General features: G+C 47.9%; 1 protein-coding gene across 6 annotated transcripts; it reads right to left on the bottom strand.

The window, feature by feature from the left end:
* Positions 1-25,537, bottom strand: TCIRG1 (T cell immune regulator 1, ATPase H+ transporting V0 subunit a3). 6 transcript variants are annotated; one of them, XM_060277742.2, is made up of 21 exons: positions 25,155-25,537; positions 21,211-21,548; positions 20,534-20,662; positions 19,581-19,659; positions 15,934-16,163; positions 14,683-14,780; positions 13,730-13,856; positions 13,395-13,477; positions 12,876-12,969; positions 11,539-11,751; positions 10,445-10,595; positions 9,708-9,847; positions 9,053-9,210; positions 8,861-8,951; positions 7,709-7,827; positions 7,103-7,316; positions 4,747-4,860; positions 4,299-4,415; positions 2,670-2,787; positions 1,780-1,951; positions 1-1,374 (listed from the first exon to the last, which is right to left on the bottom strand). In XM_060277742.2, the coding sequence occupies exons 3-21, from the start codon at positions 20,648-20,650 to the stop codon at positions 1,293-1,295; spliced, it is 2,517 nt and encodes an 838-aa protein (XP_060133725.1). In that variant the 5' UTR covers positions 20,651-20,662; positions 21,211-21,548; positions 25,155-25,537; the 3' UTR covers positions 1-1,292. The 6 variants fall into 6 exon arrangements, with proteins under 6 accessions (XP_060133725.1, XP_088519667.1, XP_060133729.1 ...); XM_088663541.1 differs by having other exon boundaries at positions 14,683-14,777; XM_060277746.2 differs by having other exon boundaries at positions 14,683-14,777; positions 24,826-25,482.

The raw sequence follows: 25,537 nt of genomic DNA, 5'->3' as shown, positions 1-25,537 counted from the left end.
GAAGGTTAAGAATCTTGTCTTTATTGTGGGATTTGGTAGCTACGGCGACAAAGAGTTTATGAGGGCTTTTGAAGCACAGAATTCTCAGCAGCCTGCTCACAAGCACTGTCTTTCTCTTAAATGGCAGTGTGAGTCTTGAGTCCTGCCCATGACATGCTGTGCCTTCAGTATGAAGGAAGGTTGTTATGCAATCCAGGCAGGGGAGCCAACTGGGGCGCCAGGTTATGGGTGCCCAGCGCTCGTGACATCATGGCATCACATGCAGCATGACATCATGATGTCACACGCGCCCCCTGGCCTCAGAAAGTGATGGGGGGGCCCTGCAGTGTGGATGCCCACAATTTTTTTGTTGTGGGTGCTCAGATACCCAGAGCCCCCTATAGTAGGTGCCCCTGGCAACTTAAGTCTCCGTGTTCCACCTGTACAGAGCTGTTGTCCCCAGCTGTTGGTGGATTTTGCTAGCATTTGGAAAAACAAGAGCATGAATGAGGAAAAGTCAGGCATTGCTAGGCACATCAGCTCCCAGCATATCACTAGCTTGCTAGCACAGGTAGACAGTCCTTTCAAAAAGACGCATGCACAGAGGGCTTGGCTCTAATGTGCAACCCCAGATCATGCATTGGCTGATGCAATGTCAACTCCAGGCTCTCCATCAGGGAAACAAGAGAGTCTCAGGCCTGGAAGACAACACCAACTGCAACTGAATGTAAATTTAGAAAAAGCAGAAGGCCCAAGTGCCTGGGGCTGAGCCTCTTGTCCTCTGATGTGCATCAGAAAGGCTGCACCCCAGCAAACAGGGATGAAGCAAGAAGAGAGACAGTGCCACTTAGCAGCCCATATAGTGAGTGGTATCCATATTCTGATGTTCCTTAAGGCCGCTTCCCATTCTTTCCCAGAAGCAACTCTTAACGGCTATAGAGATATGCACAAGGCAGGCTGGTTCAGCTGCAAGTCATAAGGATCAAGAACTGGAAGGAACGTGGCTTGAGAAACCCTGAATTCCGGAACTCCATCCTAAATACTGATATTCCGGCAGTGAGGCAGCAAAGGACCTCACTTTAATTGTAGCAGACAGATGGGGACAGAGCAGGTAATTCCTTCCCCAAGAAAGGTGCGTGTCAGGGGAGTTAAAGAAGTTTCTGCCACACATTCCAGTCAGACACAAGGCACAAGTGGTTAAAAAAAAGGAAGAAAGAGACAGTCGCTCATGTAAAAAAACACAGCATAAGCCAATTGGCTCATGAGGGCACACAGTACATCTGCTCTCTGGGGAGAAAGAAGTCCTTTCTCTCTTAGTCCCAGGTGTCTGTAGTGAAGGTGAACGGGGTGAACCGGTACCCAGAGCCTGTGTAGAATTTGTTCTGGAATTCCACCCTGAAAAACAACAGCACAAGAGTGGTCAAGTCGAGATCCGGAAGCACTGCTCTCAGCTTGTAACACTAATCCCAGTAGTAACACAATCCCTGAAACAGGCAGGTCCCGGCCTGATTCACAGTTGGGTGAGGGAAGGAGAAATAAACTCTGCCACTCCAGGTCCCTTCCTCTCACACAGAACAATTTTCCTGACCTCGTGAGGAGGAGAGTCCTCTATCACCCACACCCCTAACCCCACCTCGGTCTCAGTGCTCAGAGTGGAAGCACCTGGCAGTCTTATTGACTGACTGGATTTATCTCCCGAATTCCCGCCCCAAAGAGCCCAGGGCAGCAAGCCAAGTGCGAGAGCGGCTCTCGCACAGGATTTACTGACAGAAAGTGGGTATATACATGTGTGTCTCTCACCAGTGCAGACGCAGGGCGTGCAGGAAAGCCGACAGCCCCTCCATCACCAGCAGGATTGCCACAGTCAGTACCGCAAAGAAGGCAAAAACCGGGACGAGGAGGACCCCACCTTTGTAGCCTGTCATGTGGAGGCCGTTCCTCATCACCATGGTCCACAGGACCTCTGAGAGCTCTGTGGGGAAGGATGGGTGCAGGACTTGTCAGGGAGCAGTAGAGCAGCCAAAGAGCCTTTCTCCTCCCTTACAGACCACCCAAGGTTGGATCCAGCTGTGGAGTTGCACTATTGGGAACCAGCACAATTAGTCCTGCTAGCGCTATGGGATTTCCCCCAGCCCCAAAAGCAGCTTTGGGGGCTTGGAGAAGGGAGATTGTTCCATCTGACAAGCAGAAGTGCTTGCGCTGACAGAACAATCACTGAATTCTACCCTTAGCACTGATGTAAAGCCCCAACCACTAACACACACACACACATACCCCTTCCTGTTCACTAAAGGACACATCCACCAGGTAAAAAATGCATTTTTTATTTTAAAAACACATATCTCACCTAATGTTTAAAAGACACTCAAGGCAGCTAACAAATCCAAGCATCCCACAATCGCAATCCACATTGCTAGCTCCAGTCTGAAGACTTAAGATATTGCCATTAAAAAAATCTAAACCACAGCACAAACATGCTTGGGCAGAGAGAGTCCCTCAAAAGCTTTTAGAAGTGGCTGCAAGGGAGCCCCCAACACTGCAGGAATGGGGCCTGATGCCTATATCATGTGGTGAGATCTCCCAAAAAAACATACAGTATTGCCCACCATCCTCCCCCAGGTGTATTTGGCCAAATCGCTTGCCGTGCTTCCTGCTTTCTGCCCGTTCCTCTCCCAGCCCCTGAAACTCACGTGCATGGGCCAAGCTGAGAGCCCAGAGACGGAGGTAGGAGGCTGTGTTTGAGATGCAGCCCAGGCAGTACTCGATGGTGTGGATTGCCTGGTGCATGAACACGTCGGAGAAGTCAAACTGAAGGGGGGGAAAGGCAAGAATCAGTGGGGTGGCAAGGGTTAGTCTAATACTCTGAACCAGCATAGGGACTCAAATGAAAGCCCACTCCTCCATGAGCTGCTTCCAGAGTATATGGCAGGGGGTTGGGAAACCCTGTGGCCCTCCAGCTCCCATCAGCCCCCAGCCAACACAGCCAATAGTTGCCAAAGGATGATGGGAACTGTAGTTCAGCAGCATCTGGAGGGCAACAGGTTCTTCAGCCCTGGAGAGCATATGTGGACTCTATTTAAGAACTTTCTGCAAATGAGAAGAGCCTTTTCAGCCTAAACATGTTCCTAAGTAAAGCCAGACTCCCAATTCTGAGCATTTTTCTTGGTAGATTGTTTTTGTTTTTAAAAACAGCAACCGGTGCCTTTTCTGCACACTCAAAGAGCCTGCAAAGAGAGTCATGGGAGATCCTGGCCTTTTATTCCAGTGAAGTGCTGCTAGGCTCAACATTATTTCCATCTCATGGTAATCTGAGATGCCATGACAAGTTGGAGGTTTTCAGCCAAGTTTAGTTTTTTTAAATACCCTGAACAGCAGCAAAGAAAGGTTCTGAGCAGAGTCCATGCAGGTTGCTCTTAGAGGGCATCCCCTGTAACCTCATCCAGGCTCCAATTCACCTGTGTAGCCTCTCTCAATAACAGAGGTCTTAAGAAGGTGCTCTCGTGAATAGTCCCTGCAAAGGCACAATATTTGAGGACTTGTTCTTAGGTAGAACAAGCCTAACTGCTTCTGAACGTGGCCTGGAATTCAGGAGATCTAGACAGAGCCTCCAGAACAGAGGACTACTTTTCTAACTCCTTCCATTTGCCCCACCCCCAAAAAAGCTGGATTTATTGTTCATTCCTTGGGATCTTTTTTCTTCTAGGTGAAGGTGCGAGTGAATGAGAAATGGGGGTGGGGCTCTAGAGCATATGAAGAGCGTACAGTCGTACCTTGGAAGTCTAACAGCTTAGTTCCCAAACGTTTTGGCTCCCAAACGTCGCAAACCCGGAAGTGACTGTTCCGGTTTGTGAACTATTTTTGGAAGCTGAACATCTGACAGAGCTTCTGCAACTTCCGATTGGCTGCAGGAAGCTCCTGCAGCCAATCAGAAGACACGCTTTGGTTTTCGAATGTTTTGAAAGTCAAACGGACTTTCAGAATGGATTCCATTCGACTTCCAAGGTATGACTGTATTTGCTTCACCACCAACTCACTCCAACCTTTCAGGTCAGAAGGTGTAGCTTCTAGGCCCATGCACCTTTCTTTTATAGCAACTGAAACAGCGCCAGCCCCAAATCGTTATGTGTTTATGGTCTCCCTTACTCCCTTACTTGCCAACTTTCCTTATCCCCACACCCATTTTTACCAAATGAATCTAAATTTACACAGAAAAAAACACCACCACCACTTGCATTCAGCAGCAACTTCTGCATAATTCACTTCAGTGGTGAAAATCGGAATCACATCCCAGAATCCTGACCTCCAGGACAGAAAGTTACCTCCAACTCCTGTTTGGATTTGGCACAATCCACATCATCTTCAGCAACGTTCACAGATCTGCTCGGCTCCTCGCAGTTTAGCAGAGGCTGGCGCTCTTCAGTGCTGGAGGGATTGTGCTGTAAGCATCCCACAAACACATTGGTCAGCGGCGGGGAAATGGACGGCCTTGCACACAGAAGGGCTTCACGCATCACAATCCTGAACCCACAAGGTTAAAAGTGGCACTGGTCCTCCAAAGAATCCTTCCCATGACACATAGCTTCCCTTGTGGCATCTAGGTGGCCATCCGAGATCATCCCCAGACTCAGCCCTCGAGTTTAGTGCCCTGCTCCTGGTGGTACCAGGATCTCAATGCATATCTGCACAGACCCTGACCCAACAAGGGGGAGATATAGAAAGGCAGGGTTGGACAGCAGCCCCAGGCCCAGTCCTATAGAGGGGTCTTACCCTGGACAAAGAGGCCTTCTGTCGATGCTGGCTCCAGAGGTACAAGGGGGTCCCCAGCAGCAGGACAGGCACGCAGGCCAGGGCTACCACCACCAACACGGTCTGCACCAGGGCCTGGAGTGAAAGAGAAAGATATTGCAAGTCGGAACAGCCAGAAGAAAGGCAGGCTGGGAGCAAGCCAAGTTCATTTTAATTTAGTTTTCTAAATTGATATGGCACCTTTCTATATTAGCGCATTTAAGGTAGTTTGCAACCCACAGAAATGAGGGGGGGGGATCACACCGAAACCACACTGCCACCTTGAACAATTCAAAATACTGGACAGTTCAAAACAGAACAGAAACAAAAACCTAGCAAAATTCAGGAATCCATTTTGGATATAGTATTATGAGATAATATCAAGACGGTCAATTGCAACAAATCATTAAATAACTACACAGAAATATCATCATAATCAGCCACAGTACAAAGCCACAGACCACGCCTGATCTCACTGGGCAGAAAGGAAACACTGATTGCAGGCCCAGTCTTGGGATTCAGACCACCCGGAAAAGGGATATGCCTATGGTGTCCATTTCTCCCACCATCTCCTCTCCCTGCTCTACTTCAGCTCCCATCCTATAGGGTTTTGGTTGGTGAGGATCCTTTCTGCTTCCCAATCAGTCTTCAGCCCCTCTATGATGCAGTCTTGTCAATAAAATTACAACTGAGCAAAACAAAACGTGACACCTAAGTGCCTTGTCACTGGGAAACAAAGGAGACAAACCTGGTAATTTGTCCCAAGGTGCCCAACTCCCCACCCACCCAAGTTGATGTGACTAGCACTCTATGTATTTCAATGAGGCACTGCTCAGTAAAAGCTCAAGAATGCAGTCCCTTGTAATATTTGGACTACTCCAGCAAGTTTAAATTGCTTGTGTAGGCAAATAGCAACTTCAAAGCAGAGCAAATGCAATAAAATAAATATCACAGAAAGCCTTCAGACATAAAATGGACTTGGGATTTTGAACACGGCGCAAAATTTTCAGGAGACAGGTAAATGACATTTTCAGGGAACACCTCAGCAGCTGGGTTTTGTTTTCGTGTTCAGGTTTGCAACTGATCGCTGTGTTCAAGGTCTGAAAGGAATCACCCCCCCAGGCCCAACTGGCTGGTGACCTTGTGGGTCTGTGCCTCCTTGCATAGGGCTGATTCACACATGCACATTCATCACTCAGTGACTACATCAAGTGATGACTTGCCCTTATGAAGCACCCATCAGATATCAATGAAGCCTTCGCATTAGAACACAGTGTATTTCAACTAAGACAGTTCTCAGATTCAGCAGCATTTCATCAAATGGCAGGCTATCAAATGATAAACATGCTTGAGTGAAGCAGGCTTAAGCCACCTCAACTGACTTTTCCCATAAACTTCTCTTATAAGCCCACCAGCACCCAATGTTATTTGGGGCACCGCGTAATGTAGATAATGTGGGTAACCCACTATCTGGGTATAGTCTATTTTCTCACTCTGCTGTAAACTGATGGGGAACCTCAGGGCTGGGAGCCAAATGCGGGCCTCTACACCTCTTTATTGGCCATCAGAAGTTTCCCCAAGCCACACGCCTTGTGTGGCTTCACATCCCAAGTCTTTTTGCCTGTCTGGAATGTGCCCTTCTCTAACAATGCCTCTTACTTGTATGGATGGAGGACACAGAGAGACCATAGCTGCCAAGTCTCCCGTATTCTCCGGGAAATCCCCGTTTTTCCAGCTGTTCCTAGCTGAAAAAACGGAATTCCCCCCCCCCAGTTTATTCTGGTGTGGTGGCCATTTTGGAACTGGGCAGAGCATGCTCAGAAGCGACTTTTGATGCTGCTCTGCCCAGTTCCAAAATGGCTGCAGTGCGACTTCTGGCGCGGCGGCCATTTTGGAACTTGGCAAAGCAGCATCAAAAGTCAATTCTGAGCATGCTCCGCCCAGTTCCAAAATGGCGGCAGTGCTACTTCCGGTCTGCTACTTCCGCCCGGTCCCTTATTTCTCCGACAGCAACTTGGCAGGTATGCAGAGAGACATATGTGTCAAAGCAAGCCTACTGTACAAAGACACGATTTTTACATTCGCTACTCAGCCCAATTTTCCTCTCGCCCCTCCCACCACTGGCATGCCCAGAAGATGATGTGTCTCCCAGCCTGAAAAGGATTCCCCGCCCCTTGATTACTGGATTTGCTCCGTCTTAGCCAGCCTTACAAGTTCTGAACATTTCCCTCCCCAAAACAAGATGGGGGAGAGGAGCAGGGGAAGAAACACCCGAGGAGCTGGATGTCAACACCCGCCAGACATCCAACAGATAAAGTACAGTGCCACAAGATGTTACCTGGTGGTTAAAGAGTGGGACGTTGCTGGCATCATTTGAAAACATGAACATATTAATGAAGTGGATGAGGATGCTGGGTGCAGACTGGGAATCGGAGACGTCATACGCCAGCCATTTGTAAAAGATCAGGATTACAAGGTAGCCGAAGAGCGCCAGCAGGAAGATGATCTCCGGAACGAAAACCAGGAGAATCTTGTAGTAGTTCTTGAAGTGGCTGTAAAAAGGAAACGAGCAAATAACAGAGGGAGCATGAGAATAAATGTGTCAGGATCATAAGAAGATCTCTGCTGGGAACCAGATGCTTATGAGAAGACCACATGCAGGAGCCAAGTGCAACAGCCCTTTGCACACTTACGGACACTCAAGGAACTACATCAGAGGCTTCCCACCTCCAACAATGGACGTAGCATACAGCCATCATGGCTAGTAGCCACTGATTGCCTTATTTTCCATGTGTTTGTCTAATCCCCTTTTTGAATCCCTATCTGCTGGTGGGAAGCAAGACAGGATTCCTTTGGCAGGAATCAATGGGTGAAATGGCGCCAAAGGGGTCCTTCGCGTCCCTCGCAGGAGCAGCTGCAGGTGGAGGACCAGCCCAGTACTTACATGTAGTTGAAGATGCCAAGCCAGACCCCAAAGCTCATGTGCACAATGCCCAGGATCACAGACATCTTCATCTTGAAGGAGTTCAGGAAGGTGAGATGGTTGATGGCCAGGCTCCAGATCTGACACAGGCGTGGAAGGGAAGAATCAAGAACACGCATACATGATAAGCCAGCCTCCCCCAACCTGGTGTCCTCCAGATATTTTGGACTACGAGTCCCATCAGCCCTGACCACTGGACATGCTGGCTAAGGGCAAATGGGAATTGTAGTCCAAAACTACACCAGGTTGTAGAAGGCTGCAACCAATACACAGTGTGAACCTCTTTTAGAAGAGGGGATGAGAGAACAGCTTCTCGTAACTGCTGCCTGCCATGTTGTTTTTGCTGCATTAGCACCTCTCTAGGGTCCAAGCCTGGGCAGAGTGTATGGAGGTCCTGGGTTGCCCAGACCCACCTGTCAGTCTCACTGATGTGCTCCGAAGCAAACCAGAGCAATACGTTTGGCACCAGCTTAGCTACAGGAGTTGCCAGAAGGAGGCATATAAGGCACCATCCAAACCACCTTAGGGACTCCGCTCTTGTGTAGGGTTTACTCCTTAGCTTTTTCTTCTCCTGAAGATATCCCGCAAGGCAACGGAGGTTAAGGATCAGCTTTCCTTCTCCTAATTGGGCTACCTTCCCAGGTTGATTAGCCTGATCTGCCCCCCATTTCCCTCTACAGCACATGCAGAAACCGTCTTCCTTGCCACTATTGGTCTCATCCGCTCAGTCTTCTGGATTTGCATGCAAGTCCCTAACCCACTGAGGGTTTAAAACCCATTGGCTACCCTCGTGTGGTTGAACCATTACCCGGGGTGTGGCCACTGTCACATGCTGAGAGCCACATGTGAGAGTTGAGTGCAGGGTGGGGACCAATGGTGGATGAACTACCCAGAAGCGGCTTGATGTGTCCTCCACCAGAGATACCTACCCCTCCTCTAACACCCCACAGAACACCCTTATCTGACCTTCACACATCAAACATCAATTACCAGCGGTCCCGCACGGTTAAATCAGTTAAAGCAGCCTCACAAATCCGGTGCCTTCATGGGCACTGCAACCCATGGAGGGCACCAGCCTGGGGAAAGCTGAGAAACAGTACTTGCAGTACTTACCGGATCTATCCCAAAAGGGTAAGGACCTTTGAAAACTCCCGTGACATTGGGGTTCAGAGCAAGAACAGGGTTTCCAGCTAAAAAGTCCTCGCTGTAAGGAGAAGGAATTGCTTCAGCATATGAGAATGATGCAGCCGTCATGAAAGAAGAGGCCGCCAGCATTGCTTTGGGACATAGGCTAGTAGTCAGTACCTCCAATTCGACTGATTGGCCATGGTAGCGATGCTCCAGGCAGAGGGGAAGATGTTGGTGGCCTTGCTGAAGCACTCGTTGTAGATGAAGCCAGTGTAGACAGAGAAGGCACCCATCAGGAGGATGAGGTAGCGGCCCTCAAAGAACATCTGCCAGATCTGGGGGCAGGAAGACAAGGGTGTGTTTGGCGAGATGGTAAATCTCTGAGAGTTGGCGTGGTTAGTGTGGCTGATCAGAACCTGGATTAGACCCAGGTTCGAATCCCCACTTGGACATGAATCTCACTGGGTGACCTTGGGCCTGTCGCTATCTCTAAGCCTACCTCACAGGGTTGCTTGCAAGGGTAAAATGGGGGCGAGGGAGAACCAGGGCTTTTTTTCTCAGCCGGAACTCAGGTGGGTGCCATTGCCATTATACGAGAACAAGGGAACAAGAGAACAATGGTGAGTTCCGGCACCTCTTTTTCTAGAGAAACAGGACTGGGGAGAACCATACATGCTGCTCTCAGCTCCTTGGAGAAGAAGTGGGAGATAAAGGTACTAAATAAAATAAAAACATATCCCGAGGTGCATTGTGGAAAGCATGTGATCCTTTTCCATCCACCCAAAGCGTATCCCCCTTCCACCTGCTGCCTCTTCCGCAATATGGGGCTCACCTCATTCTGCACCTTCTTCATGCTGGGGCGGTTCTCAGCCAGCACCATCCAAAGGGCAAAGAGGAACATCAGCAGCCCATGGCCAACATCCCCAAACATGACAGCGAACAGGAAAGGGAAGGTAATGATGGTATAGGGAGCTGCAAAGCAGGTCTAGCGTCAGATAGGAAGATGAGGCAAACACCCCCCTTTGCAACCCCCACAAAAAAAACCACAGGGTTGACTGGCATTTCACCTAACCTAGCCCCAAATCAAAAACCCCTCCTTTCTTTGAACTGCAAAGCATCTAATCTATTGATACTAATCAAGTAGGATATAAAAATATATAATCCACTCTCGCCCTGCTCTGCCTTACAGCAGGGGCGAGGAACCTGTGCAACTCCAGATGTCGTTGGACTCCAATTCCCATCAGCCCCAGCCAGCATGGCTACTGGTCAGGATTGATAGGAACTGTAGTTCAGTGGCATCTTTGGAGCGGGGGGCAAACTCTCCACTCCTGGCCAACCATGAAGACAATTCCACCCACAAGACCCATTCTAATTTTCCTCCTTCTTCTCTCTGTCCCATAGCCAGGAAGCCCAGAAAACACACAGCCTTCCTTTCTTGGGAGCAATCTCCCAAAGGTCAGTGAGCAATGCCCTGGTGCCCTCCCTCTTTCGCCGAAAAGAGGACGTTCCACTGAGCAACTGTGCATGCCCCTTGCAAGGTCAAGAGTGGGATGTGGCAAATCTGCTCACCTGGGTTCACCTCCTGATAGCTGGCCACCCCGTAGGCGTCAACAATGCTCTGGAAGCCGGCAGTGAACTTGTTGGTGCGAATGAGGGTCGGGGGGCTCTCAGTGCAGGGAATCTGATGAACAAAGCACTCCACCCCAGAAGCGCTGCGGTGCTGTAAGGGGAAAAGAGGGTCAAACTGGGCAGTTCAGTAGCATCAAGTACATTGGTTTGCCCCAGAGCTCTGAAAAAGGAGAGGCATTCATGCAGTGGGGGGTGGTCCTGGCTAGTGGGGGGTGGGGAAAGGGAGATAGAGGGAGGGGGAGAGGGAGGGAGAAGAACATTGCCTTATCCTAAATTTGTCTCAATATATTACCAATGTACAGACGTACCTCAGAAGTCGAACGGAATCCGTTCTGGAAATCCTTTTGACTTCCAAAACGTTTGGAAACCAAGGTGTGGCTTCCGATTGGCTGTAGGAAGCTCCTGCAGCCAATTGGAAGCCACGCCAGATGTTCGGGTTCCAAAGAACATTTGCAAACCGGAACATTCACTTCCGGGTTTGCGGCATTCGGGAGCCAAAACGTACGAGTGCCAAGGCGTTCGGCTTCCAAGGTACGACTGGATTGCCCAGAGCTGGCCCTACCATTAGGCAAGCCAAGGTAGCAGCCTCAGGCATGAAATCCTAGGGAGCAAGAGAGGAATGGCAGCTCCACCCTACTGTTCCCACAGAGCCCCAGAAGCTACCCTGATCCTGTGCTCCCTAAGCTACCCTCAGGCGCAGTGGAGGACACTGTCCCATAACCAGTGTTGAAGGATGAGTCAACCTGCCAGTAAGGTGGACTTTTGTATATGGAATGGGGAGAGAGTACCATCTTATCCTTTGCCTCAGGCAGCAAAATCTCTTGGCCACTGCCCGCTGGGAGCCCTATTTACCTTCCTTTGGCCCAACCCAGGGGGGGGAGGGGCCAAAGCACATGTATCAACCCCTGACTCAAAATATTTTGCTCTTTACTTGTGCAAACAGGTAGGCGTAGAAAAAGAAGGGGGAGGGGGACATGAAATGGAAGGGACATCGAAGGAGAAGCAGAAGGGAGCCGATATTCTGTGGCACATACCGATCCCTCACGCAGAGCCTGCTGCACAGCAGGGAGGTCGCGGACAGGACACCAGACTTCCCCGATGAGGCACTTGTCGGTGATGTTGAAGCTGCACTGGTTGAGGATGAAGTAGATGGCCTTCATCTTCTGTATCCGCACTTGCCAAGCAGGCAATTCCAAGAGCACCTTCTGCAGCAGCTGGTCCAGGTATTGCTCCGTCTTGCCCAAGACCTGTTTTTTTCATAAGCAACATGAGGCAGAACTGAGGGAGACCGTCGAAGACTTGGAGCAAAAAGGGGGATTTAGGAAGGAAAGTACTTCGCTTTTTAAGGAATCAGTTTAGCAATGGAATGCGCTGCTTATAGCTACTAGTCTGGAAATGTGGCTGCACATGGGGCCACAGGAAGTACAGAGTGTGGTTGCAGCTTTGAAGTGTGACACTCTGCATGAATGCAGCGGAGAAAACCATTGTAGGGAGGAGCACTTGCACCAATATACTGGCCTTTCCCGCCCAGAGAAATCAGAATCTTGGGTAGGAGGACGTTCAAGGCCCCACCTGCACTATATGTTTAAAGCAATGCCATACAAATTTAAACAGTCATGGCTTCTGCCAAAGAATCCTGGGAACTGTAGTTTGTTTAGGGTGCTTAGAGCTGTTAGGAGAACCCTACTCCCCTCCCAGAGCGAAAGTTCCCAGAATTCCCTGGGAAGAGAGCTTGACTGTTAAACTCACAGAATTACAACTCTGAGCGGTTTAAGTGCCCTAAACCTCCAGTTCCCATGTCTGTTCAAAGTGGCGTGATCCTGTTTCAAATGACGAGGACTTAATTAGCCTCTGCAATGCTCATCTTTTAGTAGTTTGGGGTAGGACTTGTCCTAATTTATTGCATGGCTGAAGGGGCATTTTAAGAATTTTGAATTGTATGTCATTTTGATTTTGATTTTAATCATTTCACCTCTTCATATTTTGCTGCTAAGTCACAGTGAGACACTTCTTTTTTTATAAAGAAATGAGCAAATGAAATGACAACAACAGTTGCAAACCAATTAACAAACACCACCCCCCTCCCCTATTTAAAATCTGAAAAAGAAATTAATCATCTGCAGTGATATACTCTCACCACTGCACCCAGGCAATCTCCCTTCCTGCCCCAGAACCATAGCTGTCAAGTTCTCCCTTTTTAAAAGGGAATTTCCCTTATGCTGAATAGGCTTCCTCACGAGAAAAGGGAAAACTTGACAGCTATGCCCAGAACTGGAAACCATGGATCCTCTTAAAAAAAAAACCTCTGACAGCATTCCCCCAATTTCGAGCCTGCCCCGTGCACCACCCTAAGCAGCCCTTATCACGTTACCGTGTTCAGATCTTCAATCTGAGTGCGCAGTTTATACAGTGTCTCCAAGCGCTCAGCCTCCTTGTCGGCGTAAGGATACAGGTGGCAGTGAAAGCTGTGGAGGGACACAGCACAGAGTGAATACACACAGGCACATGCAAACACACTGGCGGGTGGAGGTGGCGGGAGGCAACACAGAGAAGCAGAGGGAGCATTTTGTTGAAAGATGGTGGGTAGTTTGGCCAGTTGTGTGAAGATGGGCAGAACTGCCTTAGGGCATTGGGAAGATAGTCGGTGTCTGACTTCCTCTTCAGCCCCATGGCCTGTCAGACACCACTGGAGCAAGGCACATACCACAGGAACTGATTCAGAAGGTTTGTGTTTGGCAGGCCTCTTGAGGAGGTAAAAAGGCATGTCATGTGTCAAACAGGGGGGGAAAGGTGACCAAGCGAGCAGGAGGAGACCAAGGCAGGCGGATGAGGGGTGTTACTCAGCATCAATAGACATCAGAGGGAACATGCGCCACCCAGGAGCACTCACCAGTCAGCAATCTTGCGGATTTTCTGCCCAATCTGTTCCCCCCAGAAGGAGATGAGAAAGATGACCCAGGTGACGCTCTCGCCCTACACATGAGGGGACAGGTTGCTCAGAAACCTCTGCACTTGAGAGGAGCAGGAGAAGGACCATTCGGGCCTTCAGCCCAAGCCACATGACAGAGTGTACTTGCAGCCTCCCAAGCTGTGCCACACCCTGCTCCACCCAAACTCAGGCCTTGTATCTCAACCCCCCTCCCACAGACCCCTCTACATTGCCTGCCACCCCTCACAGGCAGCCATTTTACACCCCACCCACCCGTTTTCTTCATTTCATCTCACCGTGGCTGGGTTTTCCATGGGCTCCGGCATCTCAGCGAAGTTGGCCACAAGGTAGCCACGGCATGCGCGCCACAGCAGCCGTTCAAACACATTCACCCGCCATGGGTGGATCACGCCTGCGATAAAGCTTGAGAGCAAAGGGGAGAGCACACAAAATGCACACTGAAACTGCACATGTGAGGCTGGGCACACAGTGCCCTGCGGCAACATAACAAGCCTTTAGCATCTAGATACTGCATTTGTAGTCTACCAAGTGCCTCATAAAGATATCATAGTAATCCCTTTAACAACCCTAGAAGCTAGACGAGCATTCACCTTAGGTAACCAAGGTCAATTTCAGATTTCCTTCTTCAGATGCCCCCATCAACTGAGGAAAGGGTCTTCTCAGTGGTGGCACTCCAGTTACAGAAAGCCTTGTCATACTTTCCATGCTGTTTTAATCTCTGCTGACAAAATTTTATACTGGATTTTGGTTACTTTTAATACTGGACGATGTCCAGCTGAACAGTTTTGCTAGTGCAAGGCACTTTGGGCTGTGCAATGGAACACCTCCCCCGTCTCCTCTCCTTGCGCACGCCCTGTGTGCCTCTTGAAGCTGTTGTGGGTTTCCCCTCAACCTTCAGGAGCAGATTTAGGGGGCACTGAGGGAGAGGACAGGTATGGGGAATTCCTTAAGTGCTTTCCCCAGCAGAACCGCCCACTGCAATTATCATTATTGACTATTATACAATTATTATTAGTTAAATAGTGGCTTATGCAAGGCCACATAAGAGATTGTGACACTGACATTTTGATTTTTTAAAACTGAATTGAGGATGCCCTGCTTCATGTTCTTAACCATTAGGCTACATCAGCTCTCACTTCAGGAATAATGGCTTTGGTTTACTTGACAAGCTTTGTACAGAATTGTCAATCTGAATGACCCGCGCCTCCCCATCCCCCTCGCAACTTACTTTACTTTTAGGTCAAGCCGGTGTGCCACGGATGGGTCAAGCAGAGGTTCTCGGTCAGAGAAGGCTCGTGGGCGAGCTGGTGATGCTAATGGCACCTGCTGATGGGAAAACAGCCTGTGAGATAGCCTGCAGTAATAAAATCTAGGGGGTAATAGTTAGCTAGGGTCAGGTTAAATGCAACAGGAATGTATTTGCTCATTCAAGTAAAAAAAAAAGTCATGGGGGGAGGAGTCAAGGTGATTTTTTTTAACAAAACGTTTAAAACATGCAGGCAAGGTGAGGCTCTTCCCTCCTAACTGGGCTGTGCTCCACCATGTAAAGGAGTTTTTCTCTTCAGTCAAGCTCATTTGCTCTATCTGAATCCAGCTAGGAAAAAACTGCTTCAAAAGACAGAGCACAGGGAGGGAAGGAGTAGAGAGTGCCAGGATCCGTTTTTCTTAAAGCAACAGGCCACTCAGATATTGTCAAATAATATTCAAGTGGTTTTAAAGCATTAGGAGAACAGCAAATAAGAAAATCATCAACGGGCTTGATACTCTAAGCCTGTTATTATTAGTAGTAGTAGTATTAGCTGTCACTGTGAAACACTCTTTTTTGGCAAAAAAAAATGAATATTTTTAAAGCATATTTTTATTCCATATTGCCTCAAGGATCGCCTTTCCGTTACAGTGGTACCTTTGTTCTCAAACTTAATCCATTCCTGAAGTCCGTTCCAAAACCAAGACGTGCTTTCCCATAGAAAGTAACGCAAAATGGATTAACCTGTTACAGACTTTTAAGACAACCCCTAAAGCAGCAATTTAACGTGAATTTTACTATCTAATGAGACCATTGATCCATAAAATGAAAACAATAAACAATGTACTGTAGTCACACAATCAATCAGTAGCTGGAACTGGGTTCCACCCAGTCACAAAAACGAAGAGCCGCAAAAACAGACTGACCTCAGCTTAACACTCAAAACGGAAGCATAACACTCAAAACAGAACATATTCAGCTTCCGAAAAATCTTTGCAAACCAGAACACGTACATCCGGGTTTGCAGCATTTGGGTTCTAAGTTGTTTGAGTACCAAGGCGTTTGAGAAAATTGCTCTTAAGTTGTTTTCCCCCCGCTGTGGGAAGCAATGTACAAATTTCAGCAAGCCTGATCTAACTTTCAGCCAATTGGCTGCAGTTGCATCCCTTTCTCGACCAAGCGCAGCAGAGAGTCTTGATGGAGCAGGAAGCGGAAGGGGCAGAACTCACTTACCAGTTGGCCAGTGAAACGCTGTCCCTCCTGCAGCACTTGAATGTGTTCCCGCAGCTCCTGTAGCCGGCCAACCAGCTTCTCACGGTTGTGGCTCACCTCCCTCAGCTCTAGCGCCAGCCGCTCAGACTGCTCCTGGATCTGCAGGGCATCCCGAGCCAGAGGAGCCGGCAGGTTCTCCTCAGGGGGTGTCAGTGTCAGGCCTGCCTTCCACACTTGCTGTGCTAAGAAAGCTGGAGAGGGAGATTCAAAACATGAGGAAGAGGAAGAGGAGGAGGAGGAGAAGGAGGAGGAGGAGGAGGAGGAGGAGAACCTGGCACTGTCCTCTGCTCCCAAGGTTCATAAAACATTCGGCTGAAAGAGTTTGTGATGTGCATATCCCCTCAAAGATCCAGAACATGGGAGATGGAAAGAAGATAAAGTCCCGACCAGAGACGAAGGGCTGATGAAGATGATGGACTATGCCGAAATGGCGAAATTGACCGGGGAAACCAGAAACCAGGAAGAGAGGAACTTTAAGAAGGAATGGGGGAAATTTACAACATGTCTAAGAGAACTCTGTAAACAACCAAAAACGTTGGCAGGATCCAAGTAACGCTTGTATGAAAAACTAAGGTAAAACTGTACTATTTTAGAAAAATAGATAAAATACCAGTATGTGAAGCAGTGGGAAAAGATTGAAAATGGTAACCATGGAAGGTGGAGGGGAGTCAAAGGATTCAGGGAATCCTAAATGATGATGATGTTTAATGTTTGAATTTAAATTTGTAATGTACCGGTAAAACTCAACAAAAAAGATCTATAAATAAATAAAAGATCCAGAGCATGGGACACAGTTGGTTCTACCTGTACTCAACCTCTCCTACGTTAAACACTAATCTCTTAAGCATGCCCACATTTTATTAGATGCCAGGATTGGACACTCACCCTGCCATCTGTTCTGAATGGAGGAGAGGTGCAAGGAGCCTCTCTCTGCGACTGAAAGAGGCTGGTGTAGGTGCCTTTTCCCCACACTGATGGGGGGGCATGCTGACACCATTTTTTGATGCTGTCACTTTTCCTGCTCTTTCAGATGCAGCAGCCATTTTGTGTTACGCCGTGTTCTTACGGCACCCATTTTGGGACAGGGGATTGCGGCACTTTCTCAAAATGGGCCCACTGGCCCCAAAAGGTTGGCGACCCTGGTATAGCTGCATTTGGCTGGACATTGTACAAGCCTGCTAAAGATGTACCGCACAAAGACACACAGCATATATTTAAACTTTGGAATTTGCTACCCACAAGGTGTAGCAATGGTCATCAACTTGGACAGCTTTAAAAGATAGCTTTGAAAGATTTTTCGGAGGATAGCAAGATAGCTTCGTTGGCAAAGCATGAGACTCTTAATCTCAGGATTGTGGGTTCAAGAACGTCTACTAGTCACAACGGCTCTGTTCAGTGCCAGAGGCACAATGCCTCTGAATAGCATTTGCCAGGGAGCACAAGCGAGGAGAGTGCTGTTTGGCTCATGTCCTCCTGCTTGTGTGCTTCCTATTTACATCTTGTTGGCCCCTGTAAGGGCAAGATGGTGGAGTAGATGGGCCTTTGGCCTGATCCTGCAGGGCTCTTCTTATACTTATTTCTCAGGCTTGTGAAAGTCAGGAATTTCCTACCGTGTTTCTCATATTATAAGACATGTCTTATATTTATTTTTTCCTCAAAAAAACACACTATGGCTTATTTTCAAGGGATGTCTTATTTTTTTCCTCCTCCTGCCGTGGCCGGCATTGCTGCTGCGCCTATCACTATGTCTTATTTTCGGGGTATGGCTTCTATTCCTTGAATGCTTAAAAATCCTACTATGGCTTATTTTATGGGTATGTCTTAAAATATGAGAAACAGGGTAAATACACCAGCTTCTGCAATTACGAGAATAACATCATTATGAAATTGTGAAAAATTCCATTTAGAAGAAAGAAGCAGGCTTCTGCCTCTTCTAAGCTGAGCACAGGATGTCAGAAATAACCAGTATACTGTAATTTTCGTTTGCTGCAACTGAATCCAGGAGGCACAGTAGGTGGTGACCAGAGCATCTAATCATAAACAGCACTGTGAATTTGCAGAGTACACTGTACCCAGGGATGTAAGCAGAAATATTTTTCCTAAAGTAAGAAAAAAAAAGGTTTCCTCTGCTTTGTTTTACTGTGGAAAAGGCCTGCTTTGCAAAAGCAGATTGCTTCCTAAAATTACAAACATTGTATTGTTTGTATAAATTGCACTGTTTAAACATTTTGATGTTTGCTGCTCGGAGCTCTGCTGGGAAGAAGGGCACGATAGAAATTTAATCATTCATCACCACCTTCCAAGCCCAGGGGGCATTTACTATTAGCCCTCACCCTGCCCCTTCCTCAGCTTCTGTGCTAGCTACTCTTCTTCCCCAGCCAGTACAGCCCAATAAGAATCAGGATCCTGCTGTTTGGGAATAAGGAGGCTTTAATTCTTTACTCCTTGCTTCAGTGCTGAACCAAAATGGAAGGGGGCACAGCGGCAATTTGCATCACATTAATCTTTTTTTGACAATGCAGACTGCACTTGTGCAGCCACAAATCTAGATTGAGATTACAGTGGGCAGTTAAGGATTAAAGGCCCCCCCACCCAGTGCCAGACTTCCACTCTGGATTGGGCCCAAGTGGCTCCCATTTGCACTGGGGAAATTCCCCCCTTTGGTACAAACAAGGGGTTCCCTCCCCAAGCAAATTGCACCAAGCGTCTCTCTCTCTCTCTCTCTCTCTCTCTCTCTCCCTGTGTGTGTGTCTGTATATATTATATATATATGCAGCCCACATTATCCCCAGGAAATATGGCTGACTGGGGAAGGTACCCCAGCCCTGAACCAAACAATACACGAGGACTTTTAAACTCTTGAAAGCACCATATGCATGCTTAATATTAGTAGTAGCAGCAAATGTGCTTTATTGGATCCCCCCCCCCCGAATCAAATATTTCACATTAACAACTTTTGACTACTGGAAAAACTTTTTGAGATATGTTTGTTTCATGTAATAGTAACACAATGTGCTTTTCAAAATGCTCTTAGTGCTTTCCCAAAACGTTCTGAGTGCCAGAAAAAGTCAAACATGTTAAATGAGATCTTAATCAGCTAAGGACATTAGAAAAGGAAAATATGGAATCTGCAAACCACCCTCAAATGCTACAGACTGAAGAATGAGGAAGAAGAAACAGGAAGTCACAACAGGCAGGTGGAGGGCAAGAAGTTCAAATTATAGCAGCCAGCTATCACAGATGGCCAATGCACCAATTGACTAACCCCTTCTCCATTTTTACAGATGTTTCAGTTTGAACAAGGGCAGTAAAAACAGGCTGAGAGAGGAAGTGCAACTATCCTCAGCCAGAAACCAGAAATTACATCTAAAATGTTGCATTGTTTGCAAAAGTCTCATGATTTCCTAATGCAATTTCAACGCCCAGAAACTTGGCCCAGTCTTCTAACTGCTTCTGGCAGTGTGTAAGGCAGTTTTGTGGCAACATGGCTGGCCTGGGGGGGGGGGCGTCTTCGGAAGATTTTTGTCACCGACCCGATGGCAAGGTCATCATCCAAGCCACCCAGAAGAGGACAGCCCTCCCCTTCCCCCTACAGGAGTACGACTCACTGAAGGATTTCTCCATATCTTCACACCGCCGGATTTCCCCCACAAAACGTCGCTGGAAGGCGCTGACATGGGGGTTCAGCTGGAAGGAAAAGAAGCACATTACTAGTGAAGAGCCCGCCAAGGATTGCGCAGATAACACTGGAAACCAGGCGGTCCAATTTTCCATTGCTTGCTGACCCATTCTTAAGGCTTGCATGACATAAAAGACCCTTTCTCCAGGTATAAAACATCCATTTCTCTATCTCACCCAAATTCTACCATCTTCTCCAGGTTTCCCTGACCATTTTATTAGGGCTCATCCACATTTACCTTTTGCCCTGCGCTTTCTTGGCATTTCTGCTGAATTGGAATGAACGGCAACTTGGATTTTCCGCAGATTTGCTGTTTGTTGTTGCAATGGCCTGTAGGCCACGCAAATAAATAAAGTTTTACTTACTTGCTGTTTGTTCTGATTCAGCAGTGAAAAGCAGGGTTTTTTAATGGGAAAAGCAATGGAGAAAAGAAAAAACACTCAGACAGGGAACTTAAAAGCAAAGACATGTCATTATATTTCTGATGTCTTAAATTTCTGGTGTTCAATTTGTTTTTTAAAATTTGTATATTATGTCTTTTTACTGTCGTAAGACTTTTTGAGACTTGGATGATGGAAAAACAATACCAACCTATAAAATCGTCACAATGACCAAGGGCACTGGAATTGGAATTTAGGGTGGATTTTAAATGTACTTTTTGTAAGAAAATTTGTATTTTATTTATTTATTATAATTTCTGTAAACTGCTTAGGGATTCCTGCCTCCAAAACAATTTTTTAAAATAATTTAAAATTTAAATAAATAAGCAGTAAAAGACAGGGAAATCCTGAACCCCTTAATCTATGAAAATGGCTACAACATGCTTGTTTAGTATGTCTCCCCCCCCCCAAAAAAAGGTTCCCCAAACCCTCTTGCACGTACATCACGGAATTCCACAAGTCCTTGCTCGCCTAATTCGCTGACGCAACTGTATGCCGAAGCTGATTGCAAGAAGAGCTGGGCCAGGCAAATCTCTTCGCTGCGGAACATGGAGCCCATGTTTGGTGGAATCTACAGACATATTTAAAACGCTGTGAAAATGCTTTAAAAAAAAGTTTAGAAGTATACATTAACTTTGGCATAGCTCACTTTTGCCATCTAGTGTCACATTTGTATATTGCACTTTACAACACATTTAAAAGGTTTTATTTGCAGCTGTATAGCTGTGTCCTAAAAGGGAGAGGAGAAAAGAGCTGATGAGGCCCAAATGGAACTAGCACACATATCACCTCCCTTGAGGGGCTAGTGTTCATTTGTACTAGGACCAGGAAGGCGGACAGGGATTTGGGGTGCCCTCCCCTTATCAACAACTGTCCTACTACAATGAACTGATGACTGGGAATAGGAACAGGATTGTGCAGAGGAAGGAAGATGGCTTCAGGGACAGTGAAGGGGATAGGTTACCCATTAGAAGGGAAATAACAGACCAGCAAAATGAGGCTCAGGAAGGAGGGCACAGAAGGTCATCACTAAGAATGTAGGAAGAGTTTACATGAAGCTCGGGTGCAGTAGCAGCAAAAGCCCCCTAAGTCTACTTGGCAAAAAGGGTTCTCTCTTACCTCTAGGTGTTTCACGAAGGGGAAAGATGGCAGGAAGATGGGGCCAGTCCTGCAGGAGCTCCGCAGGCAGCAACTTTCCAGTTGTGTCTTTTGCAGCCTCGAGGGCCTGACTGCTTGCAGCTGGAGCCCAGACTCTGCTGACTCACGTGGGATTGTCTGAGCTGTGGGATTGCGATACAATTTCCAGGGCAAGACCCGGCCTCCCGTTTCACAACAGGCGCCTGACTCAGAACTGCCAAGTTGCTCACTGAGAGGTCAAAATGTCCCGAGGTGGCAGAGCACTGCGGTACTCAGGTTGGACAAAACAGGGGAGAGATCCTTACAGCCATCAGCTGGGCCTGAGGAGAAGCGGAAGCAATAGGCAAGATCTGGTGGTCAGTCAAAAAATCGCATTTCCCCCTCAAATCTTCATTCTCAATTTTTCTTTTCCACATTGTTAGAAGTGTCTGAGAAGTAACCTCGGTGGTGGATCATTTGTGCTGGGAGAAAGCTAATCTCCCCTGCAAAGAGACGACAATAGCAATAGCTGAAGAGCGTCACCTCCCGCAACTCTTTGCTTGTTTGGAGAAACTACGAAGACCTACCAACAGTCAAAATACAGTACATTAGACCAGTGTTTCTCAACCGCTGTTCCGCGGCACACTAGTGTGCCGCGAGACGCTGGCTGGTGTGCCGCGACGTGCGGCGACGAGAAGGGCGATTTGCATTGTCACGTGCCTGGCGGCCGCCAATTAGCAACACTGACCCGCCAGAAAGCACTATTTCTCCTCCTCTTTCCCAAAGCTCAGTGCAAGCGAGCCTGGCGGCCGCCAATACACAACACTGACCCACCAGAAAGCAATATTTGGCAAGTGTTTCTTACAGTCATAATTATAATATAGGGCGGCACAGAGTTAAATTTTTTAACCTTTTTAATGGTGGTGTGCCTCATGCTTTTTTTCACGGAACAAGTGTGCCGTGGCCCAAAAAAGGTTGAGAAACACTGCATTAGACCACAGACACTACTGCAAGGCTATGGTTAAATAGAATATCTAGTATGTTAATGTATTTTAAATCTTTCTTGGAAGCTGCCCAGAGTGGCTGGGGAAACCCAGCCAGATGAGCGGCGTACAAATAATAAATTATTATTATCATTATTATTATATTATTCCAGGTCAGCAAACTGCATAAGGCAATTTCTTGCTATAGAAGCTACATATTCCTAGCAGGGCACCCTGCCATGGGTGTCCAGGGCGATGGGTGTCCTCTGGACTCCTGTCCCCTTGAACCATAACCCCCAGATTCCTAGTTCTCCCCCGCTCCCTCTTTTCGTAAGAATAAATTGCTAGCATTTATGGAACCCAAGTTATGAGGTAAAATGTGCAGCCACTATTCTTCCCATTTTCCCCCTGAGAAACTTGCCGGCTCACCACTTTCAGTCTCTCCCTCCCACCCATGTAGCCTGCAATCCCATCAAAGCATCACCTCCAAGACATGTAGGCCTAGTTTCACCCCAAGCACCTATCTGCTACTTTGAGGATCCCCTTGACTCCAGGCTGATTACTGTTTGGATGTTACTGAAGGGGGGGTGCACCTTATATAAGGACAGGCGTGGAAAACCTATGGCCCTCCTGATATTTATGAACTACAACTCCCATCATCCCTGAGCACTGACCATGCTGGCTGTGGGCGATGGGACCTGGAGCCTCAACAATATCTGGCAGGCGCAGGTTCCCCATCCCTTTATTAACAATTGAAATATTTAGTTAAGAGCAAGTCTTCTCTTCCTTTAACTTCTGGTCAAGAAGTGCCATAGGTGCAAATGTATTCTGTTACAATTCTGCAGTGGCAAGAGACAGTATGTGCACACAATGAACACTGCCTTTCTTCAGAGCTCCCAAAAGGAAGGAATCCTGTCCCAGAGGGGATCTATTAATTTACTGGCAGAAGACCAGGCATCCCCAAACTGTGGCCCTCTAGATGTTTTGGCCTACAACTCCCATGATCCCTAGCTAACAGGACCAGTGGTCAGGGAAGGTGGGAATTGTAGTCCAAAACATCTGGAGGACCGAAGTTTGGGGATGCCTGGACCTAGGCACTCCCTGCTGAGTATTAGGCCTTGTGAGGTCCTGCGTAGAGTCTCCAGAGGTGTCTAAGAAGCACATTTCTCTCTCTCTCTCTCTGTCTCTCTCTCTCAGAACTTTGTGTGTTCCCACACTACACAGAAAAAACACTGTGCAACATAACAAGACTTAAAATAAAGGAACTCTGGATCATGAGTGCCAGATGACTATTCCACCACCTGAACATTTTATTTCTGATTATGGATTGCAGGTACAAATTCATGCATTATTTTTTTCCCATCTTTGTGCTGTGTTAGTCCCAGAAAACAAAAGATATAAGCAAAATAGTGTTTTTTATTTGATGAACATAGAAGTGTACAGGTGTGCCCCCTCCCAAATTGTACAGCCCACAGCATAGACATGTTAAAGTAGTATCATTCTAAACAGTCATGGCTAGCCCCAAACAATCCTGGGAACTGTAATTTGTTAAGGGTGCTGTGAATTGTTAGGTACCTCTGTTTTTCTCACAGAGCTACAATTCAGAGCGGTTAACAATCAACCCCTCTTCTGTGCCAATTCTGGGAACTATAGAATCATATAAAAATAAAAAGAAGAGGGCATGGAAAAGTGAAAAACAAGTGCTGCGACCTTTTTTTTTAAGGGGTCATGCCTCTTCTAATCAGTGTCTTTTCCAGGGGGTACTCAAGGGTACAAAGTACCAGCACTCCTTTTTTGGTTCTTTAAAAGTGTGGCACTTACTATAATAACTTCATGGTTGAAAAAAAGCACTGTCTTTAATCTTTTTTTATTCTGAGTGTGGAAGTTGTAAAAAAGTAAGGGAGGTTCTGTGAGGTCACCATTCTGTGAGGACCTTTAGCATCAGAAGAACATACCCTAACAAAAAGATACAACTTCACCACTTGTTATCTCTAGGATTTGGGGGTGGGGGCGAGGGGAATACAGTAGACATAACCCGTGTTTGAAAAAGTTTGGGCTATGTATACGGAATTTAAAGCACACTCCCCATATGTATTCTGGGAACCACAGTTTACAGCACACTGAGCTACACAAACTACACTTCCCACGATTCTTTCTTTTTGTGTGTGGGGGGGGGATGGTGTATATGTAGTTGACTACCCCCGCCCAGAAAATCTAGAACCAGATCCAATCCAGTCCCCAAATTCTCAATCCAGCTATAGAACTGCGTTTGGAAGCCCATCAAAAAGCAGAAGTTGGCTGCTCTTTTCACCCTCACCGCCACCCTCAAAGAACAGCTGCACACCAGCGCGGCCATTGTGAAGGCAGGACGGCATTTCCGGAAGGAAATCACCTTTCCCCCTCGACTTGCTCAGGCACGTGGGCGGATGAGGAAACCCAGCACTATCGCACCCCAGAAAGAAAAACAGGGGCCCGGCTAGATGTGCTCCCCGACCCCCGGCTCAAATAAACCCAGATGGAGGGAGGCCAAGAGATCCCCTCCGCGAACCACTCGCCAACCTCCTTCTCGAGCAACCCCACAACTCCCACCCCATAAGATCACCAACCAATCCACGCTCTCGCCCCTAACCATTACCTACTCTCCCCAACCCGCAGCCACAACTGGTGCGCGGACTGCGCCGCTGCCTCCGGATCTGCGGCTGATCCACTGCGGGAAGCCCCCTAAACCGAGCGCCGCCTCTTTCCGTCCCTCCCAGGAACAAAGAGCAGCGGGGTGTGCTGGGGGATCAGTCCCGGCAGGGGAAGGAGGCGCAACGGAGGGAAGCTGCTTTTCTGGGGAGACCTTGAGGCCGGTTCCGAGGCAGCGGATGCAGCGAGAAGTAAGAGCAGCCCGGCATGGAGGAGGAAGGCCTCTCGGAGGAAGTAGGGCACGGGTGGGGCCGGCCGGCAAGGCGCCGTACCAACCTCGCGATGCGGCGGAAGAAGCAAGCGGGCGCCTCGAAGCGCGGAACAAGCGCTTGTCCTTCTTCCAGGAAGGACTGAGATCTGTCCCGCCCCAAGAGGATTCCCCGCACGCGGTTCCGAGCAACTTCCTGCTGCTCCAGCGAGGCCGGGGGTGGGGGTAGGGGGAGAGAGGAGATGGGGGAGGTCGGTGGCCTGGTTCCCTTTCGCCTCCCCAGCAGATGAGGGAAAGGCACTTTCCTCCCCTCCAGCAGAATGGAGGCTGATCTGTTCCCCGCCTTGGAGTAGCCAAATCCCACGTGCAGCCCAGAGCCTGCACCTTTTATTCAGCGGGGCTTAGGTAAAGGTAAAGGGACCATGGGCGTACCCAGGATCAAAACTAGGGG

Source organism: Zootoca vivipara, chromosome 1 (genome assembly GCF_965207765.1).
Source record: "Zootoca vivipara chromosome 1, rZooViv2.hap1.1, whole genome shotgun sequence".
NCBI lineage: Eukaryota > Metazoa > Chordata > Lepidosauria > Squamata > Lacertidae > Zootoca > Zootoca vivipara.
Note: the sequence above shows the minus strand (reverse complement) of the source record. Positions and strands in the feature narration are given on the sequence as shown.